This window comes from Brachyistius frenatus, unplaced genomic scaffold (assembly GCF_029030835.1).
Source record: "Brachyistius frenatus isolate BFR_SWC_R1_liver_20210118 unplaced genomic scaffold, ASM2903083v1 Contig_82, whole genome shotgun sequence".
NCBI classification, from domain to species: Eukaryota; Metazoa; Chordata; class Actinopteri; family Embiotocidae; genus Brachyistius; species Brachyistius frenatus.
Window position 1 is genome coordinate 1,083,600 of NW_027210681.1, and position 21,168 is coordinate 1,104,767.

Sequence of the window (21,168 nt, forward strand, 5' to 3'; positions counted from 1 at the left end):
TCACAAACAGAAACCTCCTGCCCTACGAGAGTTTTCCTTTAACCAAGGTTCAATTTAAATCTTTGTCTTAAGCATTTGGACGGGGTCGTGGTAATGTGTAACTTTGTCAGCGTAGCACAAGAGATGAGAGATTACACGATTACTTTCAATGTGGTTTGATGCTTTAAACGCCTCAGAGAGAGGAGGAGCTCAGTGGAGGAGGCCTCTGCATGTTGACGGTGTAATCACATGTCCAATGTATAATCCCTTTAACAGCTTTCAACTTGTAATATTTCATCCCTCTACAGAGTCCAAAGCTGATATGGAAGTTAATGATCAAGTCGGTTTGGTAGAAAAAAGGCCATGTCTGGGCTCGGGTGCAAAAAGAAGACCACATGGTGACCAGAGACCACAGCAGCAACCTGACAGTGCAGATCATCCTTTCACATGCAGGTGAGCGACTGCTTGGGATCCAAATTGTTGATTTTCATGTCTCAAACTAAAACTATTCCTCCAGCAGCCGTCAGCACAGCGAAGATGAAGTTCGAGCGAATCCTGGAGGAAATCGGCGGTTTTGGACCGTACCAGATCCTCATCATGGTCCTGCTGGCCACCCCCGGATAGTTCTGCCCTGTCACTTCTTACTGAATAACTTCATCGCCGCGGTGCCGGCTCATCACTGCGACCTCGGCACGCTGCTTGCAGACGGGGGACCCTTCAGCAACTTGACCGCGGCGCAGCGACTGACCGTCAGCGTCCCCGCAGGAGTCGACGGAGCGCCGCGGTCCTGCGAGATGTTCTCGGAGCCGCAGTTCCAGCTGCTGTCCAACAGCTGCGGCGGCGCCGACCTGCACACGGTGCCGTGTCCCAGCGGCTGGGCGTACGACAACTCCACCTTCACCTCCACCGTGGCGACGGAGGTACAATCACATTTTTGCAACACGATATGCTGCGATAGAGTTCAGAGAATATGATGCAGGGATGTGAGAGAAATCAAATGTTTCCTCTAATGTGCCTCAATAATATATTTTCTTACCTAAATTGCATGAAGAAATCCAGAGTTTAAATGTACAGAGTGAACAGCTGCTGCTTTTATGTCCTCATCCTGTATGCCTTTTTACGTTTCAACCCAACCTGGAATTTATTCTAATAAACATCGATATTTTTTAACCAACAAAAGCAGCACACTAAGCAACATATCCAGAAATGATTCCCCGTCACTTCATTAATGTTCAATACATCTTCATTTGAAACCAGTAATGTTTGATGAAGGTACACGAACAGTTACTCTTTGAACCGCTTCTTTAAAGGCCGTAATATATTTAATGGTTGTATTTAAAGAGTCTGAAAGCGTGTTTCGGGCTTTGCTTTAGTAAAGTTAGTTTAATAAAAGTCAATGCTGACTTGAAGCTGCAATTTCAACTACAGCATGCGTCCTCCTTCTGAGGGCCAACGGATAATAGATGAATCATCTTCTGGTCTTCTCTCTGGGATGTGATTTTTTTTCAGTGGGATCTTGTCTGTGACAGAAAGAGTCTGACGAAAACCACCGGCACCATTTTCTTTGCCGGAGTGACGCTGGGAGCCGTGGTGATCGGATTCCTCAGCGATAAGTACGGAAACGTCTTCAACGAGATGTCGTTTATTCATCAGCAGCAAAAACTGCTCTCATTTGTTTTGATTGCGAACCTGCAACTGATCTCGTATTTTATTACACGTGGGTCTTTTTTTTAATTCAGGTACGGGAGGAGAAACACTCTGCTGGCCTCGTACATCATGAGCATCGTGTTCGGCTTCTCCAGCGCGTTCGCCAACGTCTACGGGTTGTATTCGGCGCTCAGGTTCTTCACCGGCTTCGCGTTGGTAGGAATCAGCATCAACACGCTCGTTCTCCGTGAGTTGGCGACGCCGACTCAACCGATCGGAGCAGGTTGAAGGTTTGAAGGAAGATGAATTAATTCAGTTGTTGTTTTTTTTTGTTGTCGTTTGTTTTCCTCACCTCGCAGCCATCGAGTGGGTGGACACAGAGCACAGGTCGTTCATCGGTGTGATTGGCGGGCTGTCCTGGTCGGTGGGGAACATGATGCTGGCCGGGTTCGCCTTCCTGGTCAACGACTGGCGGTCGCTCATCATGACCGTCACGGCCCCGCTGGGATTCGCAGTTTTGTCCTGGTGGTAAGAGAAACGCATAAAATGAGCAAATAAAGATTCATCGTGCATCTTAATAAGTTTAAATTTAATTCAAATTTGGAAAATTCATTTGATCCACTAACATGTCTGCAAAAGTCATCTTACTACTTCAGAAGTTGGCAGGTTTTTTTTTTCAATTTGTTTCAATGATATTGTTGATTACTTAGAATATTTTTTAATTTGTAGGTGGATTCCTGAATCTGCTCGATGGCTTCTCACCAAAGGTCGACTGGAGAGGGCTCAGTTTTACCTGGACAGGTGTGCAAAGTTCAACAAAAGACAGAAACTGTCATCCAAATTCATAATGGAGGTGAGTTTTAGCTTCAGATGTACCAAAAATCTGTGGTTTTTTTGTTTTTGTATTTCTACATATCACCTGATATTATTCCTCGGCCTCCATTCAGACTTTCTCTAATAACGAAGAAGAGGAGGACAGAAACTACTCGTACCTCGACCTGATCAGAACCCCGGAGATGAGACGGTTGACTTTTCTGTCTGGGATTGTGTGGTGGGTATCACCTCAATATATATGTATATATATATATCATAAATATCCTGGGAATTAATCCGAGTATTTGTATTTTAAGTTGCCGTGTCAGGTTGAATCTGCTTCACTAGAATATAAAGATGAAGATATTCCTCGTTGTGCTCTGCAGGTACGGAGTTGCCTTGACGTACTACGGGATCAGTCTGAACATCAGAGGATTCGGTTTGAACATCTACCTCACGCACTTCATCTACGCGGCCATCGAGGTTCCCGCCAAGCTGCTGACTTATTGTTGTCTCAACATCTTTGGACGGAGGAAGTGTCAGTCGGGCACGCTGCTGCTGACGGGACTCTGCATCGCCGTCAACATCTTCGTCCATCCAGGTCGGTCCGAGTTTCTCAAAACACACAAAAACGCTTCAGCTGATCCACCTGAAATGTTCAACTATTAAAAATGAATCAACATTTTCCATTTTTCTTTGAAGTGAACTGAATGTTTTACCTGCTGATCTTTTGCAAAGTTCTTTGCTGTAACTTTTTACAGACGTGTGGTATGTTCGCACTGTTGTGGCCATTCTGGGAAAAGGTTTCTCAGAAGCTTCCTTCACGACCATCTTCCTCTACACCACGGAGTTTTACCCCACAGTCATCAGGTCGGTGCTTCACCCTGTGACGTAGAGTCTCAAAAATATTTCAGAGCACATTTGTTTCAGTTTTGATGTGATTATGGTGAAGTTTAGAGTTTATTTTGCTACGTGCCCACAAGTACGTTGTGATGTCCCTCCTGTCTCACCAGGCAGAAGGGTCTGGGCTACACCAGCTTCGTGAGTCGTCTGGGAGTCTCGGTGGCGCCGCTCATCCTGCTGCTGGAGGACATGTGGACTCTCCTCCCTCAGATCATCATCTGCTCCTTGGCCGTCGTATCCGGCCTCGTGTCTCTGCTGCTCCCGGAAACTCTGAACAAGAGGCTGCCAGAGACGGTCGATGACGTAGAAAAGCCAAAGTTAGCAAATTTTATTTTATTTATTTATTTAAAATCACTTTGGTGTCACCTAATGGTGAATGTGAGAATTACATCGATTATTTATGATCAAACTAAAAAAGTGATATTAAAAGTTTTAATTTCATTATTTATAGTGTACAAACTCGTTTGATTTAAAAAAGTAATAATAAATTTGAGATTTTGTTTTAATTTACATTAAGAGATCTAATTAAATTGGATTAAAAAAAAATACACAATTATATAAAATACAAATCTTTAATCTAAATCAATTAATTTTAATATCAATTCTAACCGGAGTCTGATACGTGTTGATTCACTCACTTTTTAAAAGCCATAGACTAACGTCGTGTGTTTGTTGCAAGTCGTTCTTCAGCTCAGATTATTTGTGGAAATATTCGAAATCATTTCTATGTCGTTTTGTGTCGTTTCAGATTTAAAGATGCTTCGTCTCAGTTGAAGGAGTCTTCAGGCCATTTCCTGGAATCACAAAGCACGACAGGAGATCAGCGGTGAAGAAAGGATGGAAACATGAACGTAGTTTACTGACCTCCCCCTTTTTCTTTTCCTTGTTTATATGTAAACTGTGGAAGTGAACACGCTTATCAGGTTCAGAACATCCTGTCTTCTCTGCTGTTTGTAAGAAAAATCCAGGTCAAAATCTTTGACGTCAACAAAATCAATTATTAAAGGTAATTTATTTGTATTGTACATACTGAATAAATGTGGCTTTTCAGTCAACACTGACTGAGAAATAATGAAATAATCTGATTAAATATTGAAAAACTTTGTACAAAATGAACTGAAGCTGTTCATAGGTGTGTTATTTATTATATAAAACTTTTCTGTTTCAGAAAACTTTTCCTTAGTGAGGACTTTTGTCTCCAGTGAATCTTTAAAATGATTTCAGCCCAATCGGATTCCCTGTAATCTCGCTTCCGCAAAATCTGACAACAAATAAAACAATATAATAATTTGCTAAATTTACAAAGTTAGTTCAAATTAAACATTATTTCTTAAACACTTGAAGATAACTCTAATATACCATCAAAATAAAACAGAAAATCATTGAGAAAAAAACATTGAAATTATACTGTGAGGCTTTTATAACTGTGCGTCTGTTACATTGAAGTCAAGTGAGATCACAGACTGCTGATTAAACCAGATAAATCTCTGTATTTCATTGTTAACAGTTTTTAAATTGTCTGTCTGGTGAGACATTCCTGAACTTGTAGGATGAATGTAAACCGGTCATGAGAGGGAGCAGGAGAGACTTCCAGTTTAGCCTGCCGCTATCTTGAATGGAGATAAAGTAATTGAATCATCTGGCTCAAATAATTCAATCATCTGGCTCAAATAATTCAATCATGTGGCTCCTCCAGACGCTCTAAATGTAATCAGACCAAATCAATCAATTTCTGATTAGGAAATGCGTCATTCTGTGGAGGGTGTGACATGTTTTATTTCATTTATCCACCATTTTACCAAAGAAATTTAAGCCTACGACGTGAGCGCGGTGACAAAAGTTCTGCCCTGCATGTATAAACATTAAAATGTACGAGTGCTTGAAAAGATAAGAGCAACAAAAGATGTGTGTTTGTTAAATAAAGTTTATGAAGTATTGGTTTTTGCACCTGCTCCAGAAATCTAACCGGCGTTTGAGCTGTTTCTAATCAGATTGTTTGATAAGTCTTTGGAGGAGTCTCTGTGGTGCTGCTGCAGCAGCTCGTGGGTCGGCCGCCACCAGATGGCATTCCTGGGCCGTGAACAGCGTGAGGGTGACGGTGCAAACTACACCAAAATAGAAAATGAAGTCGCTGGTATCAGAGGAAAAGAGGGATCCAGGCTTCATGTCCTGATCTACATGAGAAACTGGTGATGGATGAAGGTGGCGTGAGAAGATAGAAATCTATGAAAAAAAAAATAAGAGGTTGGTTAAGTGCATTTAAAACAGTTGACAAAAAAAACGCAGAAGAATAATAGATGAAAAAAAAAGAGTAAGAGTGCGTTATATAAGCTAAACGAACAGATATAATGAGGCAGAGTGCACTCGACCAGTAAAAAGCATCTCTGTTGGACGTTAGATGTGACACCGGCTAGTTTGACCACCTCTGATGTCATCGCGGAGTCCTGCAGCTAAAAGCTGCCTCACTGAAGGTTTTTACCAACAGATTTGTCTCCGGGAAGGTGTGTCTGCTGACACATATCTGAGGGATATTTTAGTCACTGCTCCATTTAGGGATTTATAGACAAGCAGCAGTGCTTTAAAATCAATTCTGTGACTCAGCAATAGCCAGTGTAACAAGTTCAGTATCGTAATGTGGTTTTTGTAAGAGCTCTATCAGCTGCATTTTATACAAACTGAAACTGTTTGGTGTGGGGTTTTTTTTTGTCTTTTTGTTTTATAGGTGGTCTGTGAAAAGATTACTGCAATAATCAATCGTGCTGGAAATAATGCTGTTTACTTGTTTATCTGTTCCAGCTGCTCATTCGGTCGATGTATTAACAAAGAGATTCCCGGGCACCAGAGTTATCAGTTGGAAAGCCAAAGTAAAGCTACGATAAGTAAAGATAAGAAATCTTATTTTCTTTAATGATTTGTCAAAACTGGATCATATAAAAGTTGAATAATAAAAGGTACTAAGATCGAATCCTGAGGGACACCACGCTGGTGTTGATGTACAGTTTCTACTGGCAACACAGAAGCTCCTGTTTTGTAGGTATAATCTAACCTTTGACTTTGAGAGCTGTTTCAGTGCTTTGATTAAGACAGAGGCCTGACAAAGTCATCAAAATACCCATTTATGCAGCTTAGAGTTGTTGAGTTTCCATCGGTTTGTTGCTGGCAATTCCAAATTTTGAACTGGTAGTAATTATGTTGTGCCTTATTTTATTAATTTGAATTTGGGAAAAAAAAAGTTACAAACTGGCTGCGGTTACTAACTAACTAAGACCTTCCTGCTTTACATATTTCCGAATTACATGTGCAAAGCATCTGTTTATGGAGATGCTGCCGGGTCTGGTGTTTGTATTTCCTTCCTACACTCTCTTTTCAGGAGCTTAACAGCTGGATTTTTTTTCCATGATACTTTCTTATTTGTTGATGGCTGCTTTAACTTTTACTTGAGTAATGTCATTCTTAATATTTGCAGTTTTTTGGAATTTAAATTATTCGGCAAATAATCTACAAAGTCTGAAATGACCTTATGCCTATCATCATTGATGTGTTCTGAATGTTGTTGGGACATAAAGACAACAAAGGACACACAGAAATGGTCCAACAGAGCGAGGCGGCGTCTGAACATGCCGTGTTCGGCTGAAGGTATCAAGTCGTGCGTTAGACGTTTTTTGGCCCATTTTAGCGGTACTGACATCGCTGGCTCGATCCAACCTCGTTTCAGTTAAATGTAAAAACTCAAACGCCTCCTGTACAGCTTTACAATACAGGAGGAGGGTTTAACAGATTAATAAGAGGGGCCCCATCCATGGCAGGCGGCCTGTCCTGCAGCCTTGGGAGGTGATAATGACGGCTGCTGCGCGCCAACGAGATCCTGGGCAGTTCGGAGGAGATGATTGGTCAGTGTCCTTGTTCCCCGTCACGCTCTCTCGTCAGTCCGCCGGAGACGGCCGGGCACATCAGCTGTGTTACAGCTCGAATGTTTTGCTTCTTCATATTTTCTTCTGACTCCGCACAGCTGCTTCTTATCGGAGAGCCTCAAGGTCGTTGTGCAATTGAGGGTCGATGCCGGCCAACACTCCCGAGTGTTTCTCCGTATTTTAAGGTCGTCTCACGGCGTTCCTACATTTCACTGATAATCTCCTGTAATTTGCAACCCGTCAAACTTCCTCGTCACGCACAGATCCATACGTTTTGCGTGTTTGTCTGACGTGACCAAAAGCTGCCAGATCATCTACGATATTAAATGCAACCGTTGACCGAAATGTCGCTGCACCCGATTCAAACAGCAGCTGCTCTCTGCAGGCAGGAAGAAAGATATTCAGTCAGTTTCTAACTTTCTATCTAACCGATCATTCTATGTGGAAATGCAGCCGAAATCCCAGAACAGCTGTTGTCTTTAAATTATGAGTGTGGGGATTTTGTCAGGTGATATCGCAGTTAGGAAATCTGAATTTTGGAAAAATGGGCCTTTTCATGCTCGTCCCATTGACTTGACAACAGAAAACTACGTACAACCACGTTTCCAAAGAAGTCGGGACGCTGCGTAAATAGTCAATAAAATCATATGGACCCTTATATAGTTGAAAATAAAGTAAAAACAAAAATTCCCTGTGCATGCGATCGGTTTACTGATATAAGTTTGCGTTCCTCGTTTATTTAGGCCACAAAAAAAGCTCCTTAAAATCTTGTTCGCACCAACAAAACAACTCATTTGATGGTTTTATGTTTGACTTGATTTCCGTCTCGTTCCTTGTGGAACAGCGGAGCCAACGAGCTTCAGAGGTTTGTGGGTTGAACAGGTGTTCAGCGCTGCTCCTCGTTTGTTTTTGATTTTTTTCTGGTGTTGGTTCGGTTGTTTTCTACTTTCGGTCTTTTTTCTGGGACATTTTCCTCCGTCGTCTCTGAAGGCATTTTAAATCTGTTCTGCAGCCTTCGAGGCTGAAGGTTTTCCTCTGGGACTTCCAGCTCTGTTGTGACTTGCTGCTCTTCCTATGCTGCTGCGATGATGTCTGGGTCCATCTGAGTTTCCTTCGTATCAAGGTGACCTTTTGACCTTTTGACCTTTTGAGCTTTTTGTTTCGTCCTGAATTTCCGGCATTCCATGAGAAAAAAACAAAAACCTCACTGCACTGACTTTGTTCCTCATCGATTTCCAACGTGTTATTCTTCTGTAAGATCGGTGCTTTTTCCGCATGCGGCTGAATTTTACCAACGAAGGAACGCTTTTGTTTTGTTTGTTTATCTTCCTTAGCCGTTAGCCTCCGTGCTAGCTCCCCGGTCTGTGAAACTCGAGCCCTCTGTGAGGGGAACGACTTGGAAGGTTTCCCGGGTTCAGTGTCAGCCAGGACAGTTGTAGTGAATTAACACCACGTTGTTATAATCACATACAGGTGCTACTTCTACAACCGATGAAGCTATATCTGGAGGCGCTAAGTTCTCTTGTCCACTTGCAGATGACAAATCACACGGGTACTATAAATACTGGTGCCTGAAGCTACTCATACTAAAACCTTTACCTACAGGGGAAACTTACAGTGATGCTGCACACATGAGGAAGGTGATGAAATCATACCAACTAAGGAAAAAGTCCGATTCTGTAGTATCGACATAAGCTAGCGAGCTAGCTTACGCACTCGTGCAAGACAAAACCAGATGTTTTAGCCTTGCAGACAGCTGTTCCAGATATCAACACGAGCCATTAAGCAGTGCTTTTGATTATTTGGAGGTTAAAATGTTGTCTACATGTGTTTGAACTTTTACTGTAGTAGTGCTTTAACCTGAAAGTCTACAGATGTCTTCTGACCTGTACAATCCCTCAAAACCCCCCAAAAAGGTATATTCTTTATTTGCATGTTCAGATATAAACGGTATGAGAAGACAAACCTTTGGGCAGGATTTTAGAGGGTGTAAAGCTGAAGGTCGACCGGGCTCGATCACCTTGGCTACCTGGTCCGCGGCAGGTGTCGCGAGGTGTCGCGAGGTGTCGCGAGGGGCGGCGGCGGCGGCGTGGTCGAGGTCGGGGGGAACAGTTGTCGTCACTACGTTTCTCCGTCGGCCATAAGAGGCCAAGCGGTTGCTATTTATGCGTTCAGCTGTTTAGATTAGCGCCGACGTCCTCGGAGTCATGTCCTCTCTCAGCTGATGCGGTGAATGCAGAAGGTTGTCGTGACCACCTCGTGAGCAAAAAAAAAAACAAAAAAACTAAACAGACAAGCGCAAAAAAAAATCAATCCTTTGTGTGACCAAAATAAACACTGCTCACTTACATGGCCCGGCTGTGAACCCAAATGAGGCCTTGATGTATTTTTGGTCTAAATGCAGATAGATAGGCATCTATGAGTTTGTCTGAACCGTACACTGAGCTGCAGCACATTTAATCTGATACGTCTGAGCTGCCTTTTTAAACTCGGGCGACGTATTTTCTTGAATTTTCCGTTTACTTGCGTGGCAGGAACAACTCCAGTATGTAAACGAGACAGGGCAGGAGGGAGCTGCCAAGGTAGTTTAAATTTAAATATGTTTCACTCTGCGAAATTTGAAGATGATGCATAAGCAGAGGCTTGATTGCAGCTGACTCGATACCCATTGCTTTCGCAATTTCAACTGACTGACAGTGGACGGCGGTGGGGAGATTGCAAAACTGGCAAACATTAAAAGCAAACACAGATTTCCAAATGAAATGCATTTGGTTGGGGCCTCCAGCATAGCAAGACATGTTGGATGTAAGCAGAACCTTTGTTTGTTTACAAGAAAAAAAACAAAGACCGGCACTGTCTGACGGCTGTGTGACTCGAATTGGACACACACAGATCCACATTCGAAACCACGTGTGCCGGCAGGATGCTGGTTTTATAATCTGAAGCTCTTTGTAATCTGGAGAATGCGATAGGAGACTTGAGTGTGGCGTCCGGCTGGTTGAGTGCCGAAGGTGTCCGCTGCAGGATTTGACATCTGAATCGCTGAACACCGCTTCCTGCGGTGGCACAGTTCCAAAGAACGGAGTGTGGTGAATTACAAACCATATAAACCCTTGTTTGATGGAAGGTAGACAATAGCAAACCATCGCGGATGCTGGCTTTTGAATTGTGCGCCGATAACAGGCTGGGTGGTCCCTCTCCCGAAAGGACGCAGCTTCTGTGATTTCCACAAAGAATGAACAAATTTAGATTTTTCAGACCACGGGACAATTTTACACTTTGCCTCTGTCCATCTTAAATGAGCTCGTAGGGCCTTAAGAAGATGGCGTCGCGTCTGGTATCATGTTTATATCTGGTTTCTTCTTTGCATGGCAGAGTTTTAACCTGCATTTGTGGACGTAAAGACGAAACTGTGTTTTTTTTTTAGAAGTGTTCCTGAGCCCATGCAATGATTTCCTCTCCAGATTTTGTGTCTGGTTTCAGCCTCAAACCTCACAAAATCAAAATTATCTGCTAAAGCCAGCCTCGCTCCCCCTCCCCAGAAGTCTGTGGGAGTACGTATTTAAAAACGGTCTGTTTCTGGTGTGAGAATTTTGAATTTCTGAATTTTTATATATAATGAGAGTAATAATGTGTCAATAAAACTTGGGCAAAGTGGTAAAAAAAAATCAATATAAATCAACCAAAACTGTACAAATTTAACTGACAGCACCCATACTGGGCAGAAGAATAGCGAAGACATCGGCCATTCAAATTCATGTAGAAACAGGTCAAAGCTACAGAGTGAACCTTTAAAGTCCGTTGAGCCCCACCACCCACCCCCCCACCCCCCGGGCTCTTTCCAGCCCGTCTTTAAGCAATGATACGCTTGAGGTCTCGGTACAGTTGACCTGTGACCAGCTTGGTGCTCAGGGATACCACAAATGCAGATATTGTTTCTGTGAAAAGACCCGCGCATGTTCAATTGCATTGTGGGAAAAACAGCAGGACTCTGGCGGTGGTGAGGTCGGAATAACCTGCTAACAAAACAAATCCTGCAGACTCCATGTCCTCAAATGTGTTTGTGTTAACTGATATCCTTTTTTTTTGTATTAACGGCCTGTTATGTTATTAAACGCCACAATTATCCGATAAAAGTCCTGTCTGAAGTTTCGAGCCTTTATTCTGCAGAACTACTGACGCAGTTCAATAATCTGCAGCTGAGCGAGCGCAACATCTGTCCCTCCGCAGTGTCCAAAAAATTAACACCTTCGCATGTCGTAATCAAAACCAAAGCAGCAGGTCTGTGTGCTGAAAATGAAGCACTCAAAGTCGTTTTTTATATTTGGTGACGCACAGTCTGGGTATGAGAGGGCTTTATGAGGTATTTTTTCAGCACTTAAAGGAGCAGAGTTTTTACTGGATACTGATGCAGGTAGGCATTTTTATAAGATAATACCAGAGACACAGTGTGTTGTTGTTTTTTTAAATACTGGTGTCACTAATACTTTAAGTTGTTAAATACAGGTCAGAATTATTATATTAAACGGCAAATAAGAACAATATGGAATTGGGCCAGTTTAATAGTTTTTTTTCTTATTTAATTATCAATATCTAGCCTTTTCATTCAGTTCTTATGTGTATTTATGTTTTTGTATTTATTATTTTGTATTAAAATTTAAAAAAAATATTAACTGTGAACTTAGCTGATGATACAGGTGGTTTTATATCAGGGGGGAATTCAAGTCTTTGTTTGCTCTGTTTAAAGACGGTCTCTCCCACTGATGAAGATCAGGAGATACGACTGAAAGGCCTAGAAAAGCATTAAGGGGATTTTGAGTTAGGATTCTGGGTAAAACTGTTATTTTCAAACTATCATGCTCTTCTAATTTTTTTATTATTGTGCCTAATCATTACTCTCTTGAAACTAAATTAAACCACTGACAAAATACATTCCACAAATTACTCTTAGATGAACATGAAATCTCTAACTTTGGCAGAAAGCACACTTCCTGTGGTTTTTCACATTAAAAGTCCGACTATGTGTCTCTAGTTGGAGGTAAATCCACGGGAAGCAGCACATGATGGGGGATTTAATTAAAGCAGTAAAACTGTACTACGCACCTCTTTATCTTTGAATGTGTAATGACAGACCTCACCACCAAAAAAAGCTCTGGTAGGAAAAGAAAAAAATCAGTGTGAAGAAAAAAAAAAAAAAAAACGTCACAAAAAAATAAAAGTCTTAATTCCTCACTGATTGTAATGTAACGTTGGGATTTGTGTGTCTGGAGGTGTGTTTCACCTTGCGGCGGGCTCCGTGCAGTACCGGACGCCTCCACTGCGTCTCGGGGCATTTCTTCCATTACCGTGTTCATGCAGCAGCGGGGAGCGATGTGTTGTATCATCCGGGCAGGCCGACAGACGCTCAGTGCTTCAGTCGGAGTCCCGCCGCTCCATCATGGCTCTCAACATCCTCGGTGTGGCCGTGATGATGCTCTTCTACCTGCTGGTGCTCGCCATCGGCATCTGGGCGTCCATCAAGTCCAAGAGGGAAGCCAAAAAGGGCAGCGGGGACGTCACGGAGATGGCTCTGCTGGGCAACCGGGGCATCAACCTGGTGGTCGGCATCTTCACCATGACAGGCGAGTAGACTGCGGAAATGAACGGAGGACGGAGAGAGAGAAGGGGAGAGAGACGGGGAGGGTGGCGGCGGTGGGCTGGGGGGGTTTCATCCCGTCAGGTTGTGCTTAAACAAAAGATTGCGTGATCGTGCGGTTCAGTTCAAGGTGTGTTTGCGGCGTTTTCAGTCGGGTTTATTTTTTTGTGTGCGTTTGCGCTCCTCAGTTACATAACATGAACCTGATTTTCTCAGGTTAGAATTAAACAGAACAAAAATGTGCACGTGCAGTCCGACACTGTTTCGGTGTAATGACTAGTCTTGACTCGTGAATGCACGTGTCCCAAAAACTAGAAATTATATTCATTTGAATTGGTCTTTAATTGTCTTTTTTTTTTTCTTTCTTCCGCTTTATCATCATGCACGTGATGATTTTAGGTCCAAATGGTGATTAAATAACATGGGTGTTTCAAAACAATTGGTCATTAAATTTACAGTTAATCCCTATGTAAATTTAATTTCGTATTAAAGTTACAGTAGACCGGCTGGTTCCTGTTATCAGGTTGCAGGCAGGTGCAGCCGGCCAGCCTTCCTGGTACTGTCCTCTGTGCTGGATATGAGTCTATGTGTGTGTGTGTGTGTGTGTGTGTGTGTCATACAGCTACGTGGGTGGGGGGTGGATTCATCGTGGGAACAGCAGAGGCGGTGTACAATCCGTCGATGGGGCTGATCTGGGCCGTGATGCCCATCGCAGCCACCATGTGCTTCATCATTGGTAAGCTATCCAATGGAAAAAAAAAAAAAAAAAAAAAAAAAGGGCCTGTAGTAGCTGGTAGAGCTCTTCAAGGTCAGTGGTTTCATTTTCAATAATTAAGGGAGGAAACTATCACACTAACAACATTAGATGGACCAAAAAAATACAAAATAAATTCCTCATGATTTTATGGTTTTAACAGCATTTTTATAACCACGGTAATAAAGCTTGCAAAAAAAAAAAAAAAAAAGGCAGAAGAGGCAGAAGTCTGGAGAAGTGAAGACAAATCCAGCTTTTTTACAGATCAGAGCCGAAGTCAAAAGGAGGTCAAGCATGAATCCAGACCATGTAGAGGCAAGAGTTAGTCTGCGGCTCAGAGTGACATAACCAGCGGCCATCACTCAGTGCCGGGTAAACGGACAGGGCAGGGTTTCCTATCCCTGCTCCTCCACGCTGTAAAACGCTGCGTTATTCGGTCAAATCAGGAGGAGAAAAACTAAAAATACGGGTGAGCAGTTTCTTTATGAGAGTCGAGCAGAGGAAAGAAAATGTTGTTGTAACCTCGATGAACCGCTGAAGGAAGATAAAGTGTCTTGACTTTGACCTTTGGCACACTTGGCTTTAACGTCCATCCCGGTTTGATCGGATCATGCGTGGTCAGTTGAAAGTTAAAGGTGTGAACGCACCTAAGGACGTCCAGAGGACAGATTTAGACCGGACATCTGGTCCGGTGGCTCGTTGTTTCAGCTCCTCTCCTATTTATCTGTTAATTTACATGATGTGATCACAGATTGTTTATAAAAGAGTTCGTAGCTTCAGGTCTGTAAAATGGTTCTGATCCAGAAGTGTCTTCAGCAGCAATACCAGCGAGTGCCACTAGAGGTCGTCTCCAAAAAGCCTCCGGCTCCATAGACTCCCATTCAACTTCTCTCATCAAATCCAAAGTGAATAAAATGTGTCCATCAGTTATCTCGGTGTTGTTAGCTAAAGTCACTCCTTCTTATTAGTTTTCTGGAGGTCCATCTGAAAATAATCCCTCATTCATTAGAAAAGAAGATTCAAGAAGACCTGTTTTTGGGGGCGTGTCTATTTGATTGACAGGCCTGCGGTGCAGTCAGGTTACAGCTATCGGTGGGCAGTAGTGAGTAGTATCATCAGGTTTCCAATCAGATCGGTCAGATCCACCGCTGGCTCCTCCCCCAGCTCGTCCAAATATGGTCACTTCCTGCTCCGAACTAGTAAAGATGGTGACGGACAGAATCTGAACTGGAGGATTCATAACGGACGTTCTGGATAATGATAATAATAATAATAATAATAATAATAATCAGGTGTACAGATGACCTTTGACACAGCAGAGAGCCTTTTTATATCCAATCCTACCGACGGCATAGTCGTTGGAAACTTGAACACCTCTGGATCGTCAGTTACCTCCTTGAGTTATGATAGCGTTCAGGTTGTGTTTTTTTGTGATGACTCAACGAACAGAAACACAACAGGTTACACAACTTTGCTTATTTGTGGAGATTAGCAACATTCTGCTTCCACATGGAAGTCACATGGGAAACAAAAGATTTATCCTCTTACAGCCCGTTTCAGTACACACTGACGTAACCGTGGCTCATGGCAGCGGTGACACAATATTTTGCCGTTACTGCAGATTATAAATGTCCAACGTCCAGCAGGTTGTTTTTTTTGTGTGTTTTATTGAAAGGGAGGAGGGGGGGGCGTATGGTGTTCATATGATATGAAATAACATTTAAAAAAAAATCACATAATCCACATTTTTTAAAAGCTACTAAAAAGGGAGAATAGCAGGATTTAAAAAGTTGGAAAATGTTTTCTAATTCAAAAGCTGTGCATCTAAAATGTTTAAAATTTCCTTTCTCTCTCTCTCTCTCTCTCTCTCTCTCTCTCTCTCTTCGAGGTGGCCTCTTCTTCGCCGAGCCGATGCGGGACAATAAATACGTGACCATGATGGATCCTTTCCAGATCAAGTACGGAAAAGTACCGACCGCCGCGCTGTCGGTGGCTTCACTTATATCAGAGATTATGTGGGTGACGGGAACACTCATAGGATTAGGTAAGAATGTGTATATATGCAACACCTCCAGCGTGTGTGTGTGTGTGTGTGTGTGTGTGTGTGTGTGTGTGTGTGTGTGTGTGTGTGTGTGTGTGTGTGTGTGTGTGTGTGTGTGTGTGTGTGTGTGTGTGTGTGTGTGTGTGTGTGTGTGTGATGCATTTGATCCTCGCATGTGGAGCGAGTCAGGCAGCGGAGCAGCTGTTGATCGTGGCTCTCGGCCGAGGTGCCGGGTGAAACACAAGCCTTTGTCTATACCGTACAGTCAGGTCTGAAATAACTCCCGTCAGAGGGGGGGGGGGGGGGGGACAGGTCCGTTGCGCTGGCAGCAGCAGATATACAGATGGTGGTAAACAAACAAACAAACAAACAAGCAAGCAAACTGTCATAAGTGAGGGAGGGAGAAAAGAAAATCTTTTCTTCGTAACACGATCAGGTGTTAGAAAATTAAATCTGCAGGCGCTTCAGTTGCAGTGACATAAATCTGGGAACGTAAGGTCAAAGGTCGGACGTTTTTGGTTTTATATTGTGCCGTTTTAAAGCCAAGTCGGCTCATTAGTGAAAGCTCTCAGACCACCTGAGTATGTTGAAGGATTATTGTTCTGGTATTTTTGGTGAAAGATGTCTACCTCCTGCTTTAAGTGTTGTTTAAACATATGTACAAATTTAAATGTGAAATTGTATACGTGAACACTCACACCGTTATATCATATTTCAGAAATCAATTTCCTTTTAATGTTTACATTTTTTTTATGATCGTATGATTTTATGCTTTAATGTCTGAAGGCATTTTTTTTTTTTTAGGTTGTCAGTCCCATTTTTGTGAATGCAAAAATCTCAGGAACTTTTATTAGAAATTTAAATACATTCAAAGATGATCTCATTAGAGTTTGCCGGTCAAAGGTCAAAGGTCAAGGTTACTGTGACCTCACCCACCACCATGTCTAGCAGGATAATAAGATGAAGTGGTGACATTATACGGAAGCTTCTTCGCAGCAACATCTGGATTCGAAGCGTCGTCTGTTGCCACGGCAACAACTGAACACAAAGACTGAGCGGCATATATGACACGAGCGCCGACAGACTTGGGTGTAAAGATTTATTTCGCCGGCGACAGCTACAGGAAATCGAAATATGGTCTCAGTAATAGCGACATCAACAGCTTGTGTAATTTAATACCGCAGCTGTTTAAAAAGAGCAACGACATCCAAACAAACTCCATCGATGTGAAACGACGCTTCCAAAGAGGATGAAGTTACCAAACTTAAAACCAACCGGTGACTCTCAGAGGAGCTCCGCATTACTGCTGATTTTACAATAACAATAATAATAATAATAATAATAATAATGTGCATCTGAAGGAAGAGTTTGGTACTAAATGTCCAAATAAGAATATATACAAAATAAAAAAAATCAACATCTGTGTTTGTATTATCGAGGTTTTGTTGTTTTGGTCGCTCAACATCAGGTTTGATTGTACCCAGAGTGGATGTTTAAAACACTAGTGTGTGTGTGTGTGTGTGTGTTTGTGTGTGTGTGTGTGTGTGTGTGTGTGTGTGTGTGTGTGTGTGTGTGTGTGTGTGTGTGTGTGTGTGTGTGTGTCAGGCGTCACCATGAGTGTGATCCTGGACTTGTCCTACACCGTGAGCATCTGGATCTCTGCTGCCGTGGCGATCACCTACACCCTGCTGGGAGGCCTCTACTCGGTGGCGTACACCGACATCATCCAGCTCATCCTCATCTTCATCAGCCTGGTGGGTTCCTCTCGTCCTGTTGTTTTTATGATCTGACTGTTTGAAAAAGTAAATATATTACACAAATAGATCAATATTTAGGAAATTAAATGGTTTGCTTTTTTTTTTTTACTAAATAAATTGTGTCCGTGCGGTTGGTTCGGAGGTGATTAGCGTAGCTTAGCATCAAGACAGGAAGCACAGAGGAAAATAATCAGTGCTGAAAAAGAAAATGCTTCATGGTTTTAGTGGGATTTACATGCTGCACCAGTTCATCTATTTTTAAACTGTACCCGTGTCTTTTAGTGGTTGCCGTGGTTACAGCAGCACACAACTCTCCCATCAAACTGCAATTTGATCTTTTTATATAACTGAAAGCACCAGTTACGAGTCGTTCCTGGAGGTTATTTTTGAAGCTCTGCTCCGAGAGCCTCGCTTGTTGTTTTCCCGCCTACTTCCTCTCTCTCTCTCTCCAATGCTAAGCTAGGCTAACGACCCCCTTATATTCAAACTGCAACTTAAAAAAAACAAAAAAAAAAAAATCAATTAATTTCCCTATTTTACAAATTGGAAAAGTTGAATTCACGCTCAATTAAAAAAAAACATCTGTTGGTAAATTACAGCCGCTGACTTTCTGAAGGACCTGAAGGAGGTCGTTTACGTTTACAGTGGAAACCTTTAATTTAAATTACACACCCAACAATATAAGTACATGTCCGTATATAACAACTCTCAATTATGCACTCTGTAAACTCACCATCGTTCTCCTCCTGTAAAACAGGAGAAACGGGCAGATTATTAACAGGAAGTGGATGCTGCTTCTTTCTTTCTATATATAGATATATATATATATATAAATACATATATAGATATATAAAGATATCTATAAATATATAAAGATATATATATATAAAATATATAGATATATATAAATATATACATATAAAGATATATATATATAAAGACAAAGATATATGTGTATCTTTATATATATATATATATATATAGATTTATAAATATCTGTATATTTTATAGATACATATATATATATATATGTATCTATATAGATATATTATATAACAGATAAATCTACACACTTGAGTGAAGAAGGTGTTGTTTAAAGATGACCTTGTCTTTGTCCTCTGTAGTGGATGTGCGTCCCCTTCGCCCTGGTGAACCCGGCCGTCCAGGACATCACGGAGACGGCCTACAACTCCACCTTCCTGTCGCCGTGGGTCGGCACTCTGGAGCCGGACCGAGCCTGGAGGTGGATCGACAACTTTCTGCTTCTGGTGAGACTCTAAAACGGTTTCCCATGAAAACCTTTAGTTTTGTTCTGCAGATGATCTCTCGTAAAGTGAACGCTCTTCTTCTGTAACCCGCTAATGTCACGTCAGCTGTTATTGACTTGAAGACTTTTTTGCTCTGAGCTGGATTTCTCGTGTGAAAGTTGATTATTATTCTTACCATCATCCCGCCGGGCTGCGTTTCCCAGCACACCTGAGAGCTCCTCAGGAGCTGCAGGACCGACGGACATCCGAGCAGCTCCGCCTCCGCTTTTGTTCCGTCACTTCTGCCAAAACACACATCGTGCTGCGAGAGCGAACATCCGCCTCCTTCGGGGGTTTTTATTTTCCTGACTTCTCGTCTCGTCTCCGTGTCTTTCGTCTCTCAGGGTTTGGGGAACTTGGGTCTGCAGAATTTCCACCAGAGGACGCTGTCCGCCGCCTCGTCGGCGACGGCTAAGATCACCTGCTTCGCCGCTGCGTTCATCGTTCCCACGCTGGGGATCCCTCCGATCCTCCTCGGAGCGGCGGCCGCCTCCACGAGTACGAGTCAAAGAAACAAAATCATCAGGAAACTTTTAAAATGAGAATTTAAACTATTTTTTTTCCTCAGACTGGAACCTGACCTCCTACGGCTCTCCGTCCCCGTTCGAGCGCGGCCAGACGGGACTCGTCCTGCCTCTCGTCCTGCAGCACCTCACCCCGACCTACATCTCCATCATCGGCATCGGGGCGGTGGCGGCCGCCGTCATGTCCTCCACCGACTCGGCGCTGCTGTCCGCCGCCTCCATCTTTACCTCCAACATCTACAAGAACATCCTGAGGACACGGGTGAGGGAGGAGGACGACTCCTCTTCTGAATATTTAGCGGATGAAAAGTCCAAACCCTGACGGGTGTTTTCCTTCCCGGCAGGCGTCCGAGCGGGAGATCCAGTGGGTGATCCGGGCGTCGGTGGTGGTGGTGGGTCTGGCCGGGACGTCCCTCACCTTCCTGGACAACAGCGTGCTGATGATCTGGATGCTGCGCTCCGACCTCACCTACACGCTCATGCTGCCGCAGCTCGTCTGCGTCCTCTTCTTCAGCGTCTCCAACGGTTACGGCGCCGTCCTGGGCTGCATCGTCGGCATCCTGCTGAGGGCGCTGTGCGGGGAGCCGCTGCTCGGCATACCGCCCGTCATCTTCTTCCCAGGGTGCACTCTGGTGAACGGCGTGTACATCCAGCGCTCCCCGGTCCGGACCATCTGCATGCTGTCCGCCCTGGTGGCCATCTTGCTGTTCTCCTATCTGGCCGCGCTGCTCTTCAGCCGCGGCCTGATCCCGGACAAGTGGGACGTTTTCAACGTCAAGGCGCAGAGCTTGACGCAAACACAAGGGGGCGCCAAATCTGACGCCAAGAACTACGACTTTAGAGAACAAAACGAGAACAATGAAGTGTGTGAGCCAATGATAGAATCAACCTTTTAGGTAAGACACATTTTTATACATTTTGCATTTCTTTGGACTGATTAAATAGCGAATAATGTGACACTTTTAATTATAGTACAGTATATTTTGAATTTTTTGTATACGTTTATATGCAACATCAATGGGAAACATCATACCTACGCTCTTTGTTAGAAGCATCTTTCTGCAATTTTATGCAGCGGTGACGGACAGGAGCGAAAAAGAAGCTCCGCCCACCACAGCAAGAAACACTCATTTTACAGGTTTTATTCTAACTGTCGTTTGAAATGTCGTAGGTGCTGATGTTTGGTTGAACCTCTCATTTTAATATTTTGTTTGAAGGAGAAGAAGCGTTGCTTCTCAAGATCCTCTGATGCACATTAATATTACACTTACTATAGGAATACAAAAAAAAAAAAAAAAAACTGTTGTGAAGCATAAAAACAATAAAAAATGTGTGTGGTGCAGATTATTCTCCCTCTGCTGTCGAACAGAAACGACTTGTTTCGATGTAAAGTCACTGGAGCTCAAATACACGGCTCTAAGATGTTGAACAAAAAATAAACGGATACACTGAAACGTGAGGTCAGACTTTGTGTGTGCAGACGGTGAATATTGAAGAGAACCAACATGGATGAGGCGTCCCTACTTTTCACTGAGCTCTCATGAAGGAGACTCCGGTTAGTATCCTGATTTACAAAGCGACCTACATATCATCAGTGAATTATTCCTAATGTAAAAACTGAGGCTCTGATGAGAGATTTAGTTCAAGAAGAATTTAAGTCCTGTTAGATGGCGGTCACTTATTTTTTTATTTTTAAATCACACTTGAAATGCAACACCATCCGTGTGAAGTCTCCGTTTACATCACTGATGATTTTAAAACCCCAGATGGAGAGAATAATAAAAAAAAAGGCTTTTTCACTTTTGCCTCATCAAAACGAACGTGTTCGATATTAAAGAAAAGAAGACGACAAATAATATTTAAAAGAAACAACATCTGGATCGATGTGAGAACTGTT

General features: G+C 42.9%; 2 protein-coding genes and 1 long non-coding RNA gene across 3 annotated transcripts; 2 read left to right on the plus strand and 1 right to left on the minus strand.

The window, feature by feature from the left end:
* Positions 1–516: 516 nt before the first annotated feature.
* Positions 517–4,172, plus strand: LOC138627152 (solute carrier family 22 member 7-like). Its single transcript, XM_069709291.1, is given in 11 exon segments — positions 517–589; positions 592–899; positions 1,489–1,592; positions 1,719–1,873; positions 1,986–2,154; positions 2,356–2,479; positions 2,574–2,677; positions 2,826–3,040; positions 3,201–3,309; positions 3,453–3,659; positions 4,091–4,172. Coding segments are annotated over 11 exon segments (1,650 nt in total).
* A 531-nt stretch (positions 4,173–4,703) lies between these two features.
* Positions 4,704–12,609, minus strand: LOC138627140 (uncharacterized). The gene is made up of 3 exons (XR_011311365.1): positions 12,535–12,609; positions 9,220–9,509; positions 4,704–5,565 (listed from the first exon to the last, which is right to left on the minus strand). It is a non-coding gene; the product is annotated as an uncharacterized lncRNA (long non-coding RNA).
* Positions 12,603–20,725, plus strand: LOC138627136 (high-affinity choline transporter 1-like). Its single transcript, XM_069709276.1, has 8 exons — positions 12,603–12,874; positions 13,511–13,624; positions 15,531–15,686; positions 17,289–17,437; positions 18,565–18,708; positions 19,092–19,245; positions 19,316–19,533; positions 19,616–20,725. The coding sequence occupies exons 1-8, from the start codon at positions 12,691–12,693 to the stop codon at positions 20,165–20,167; spliced, it is 1,671 nt and encodes a 556-aa protein (XP_069565377.1). The 5' UTR covers positions 12,603–12,690; the 3' UTR covers positions 20,168–20,725.
* The last annotated feature ends 443 nt before the right edge of the window (positions 20,726–21,168 follow it).

Coding starts and splice junctions, on each gene's coding strand:
- LOC138627136 (XM_069709276.1), top strand. CDS start 12,691: ATGGCTCTCAACATCCTCGGTGTGGCCGTGATGATGCTCTTCTACCTG. Junction 15,687..17,288: donor GGGAACACTCATAGGATTAG/GTAAGAATGTGT, acceptor TGTGTGTGTCAG/GCGTCACCATGAGTGTGATC. Junction 18,709..19,091: donor TCGACAACTTTCTGCTTCTG/GTGAGACTCTAA, acceptor TTCGTCTCTCAG/GGTTTGGGGAACTTGGGTCT.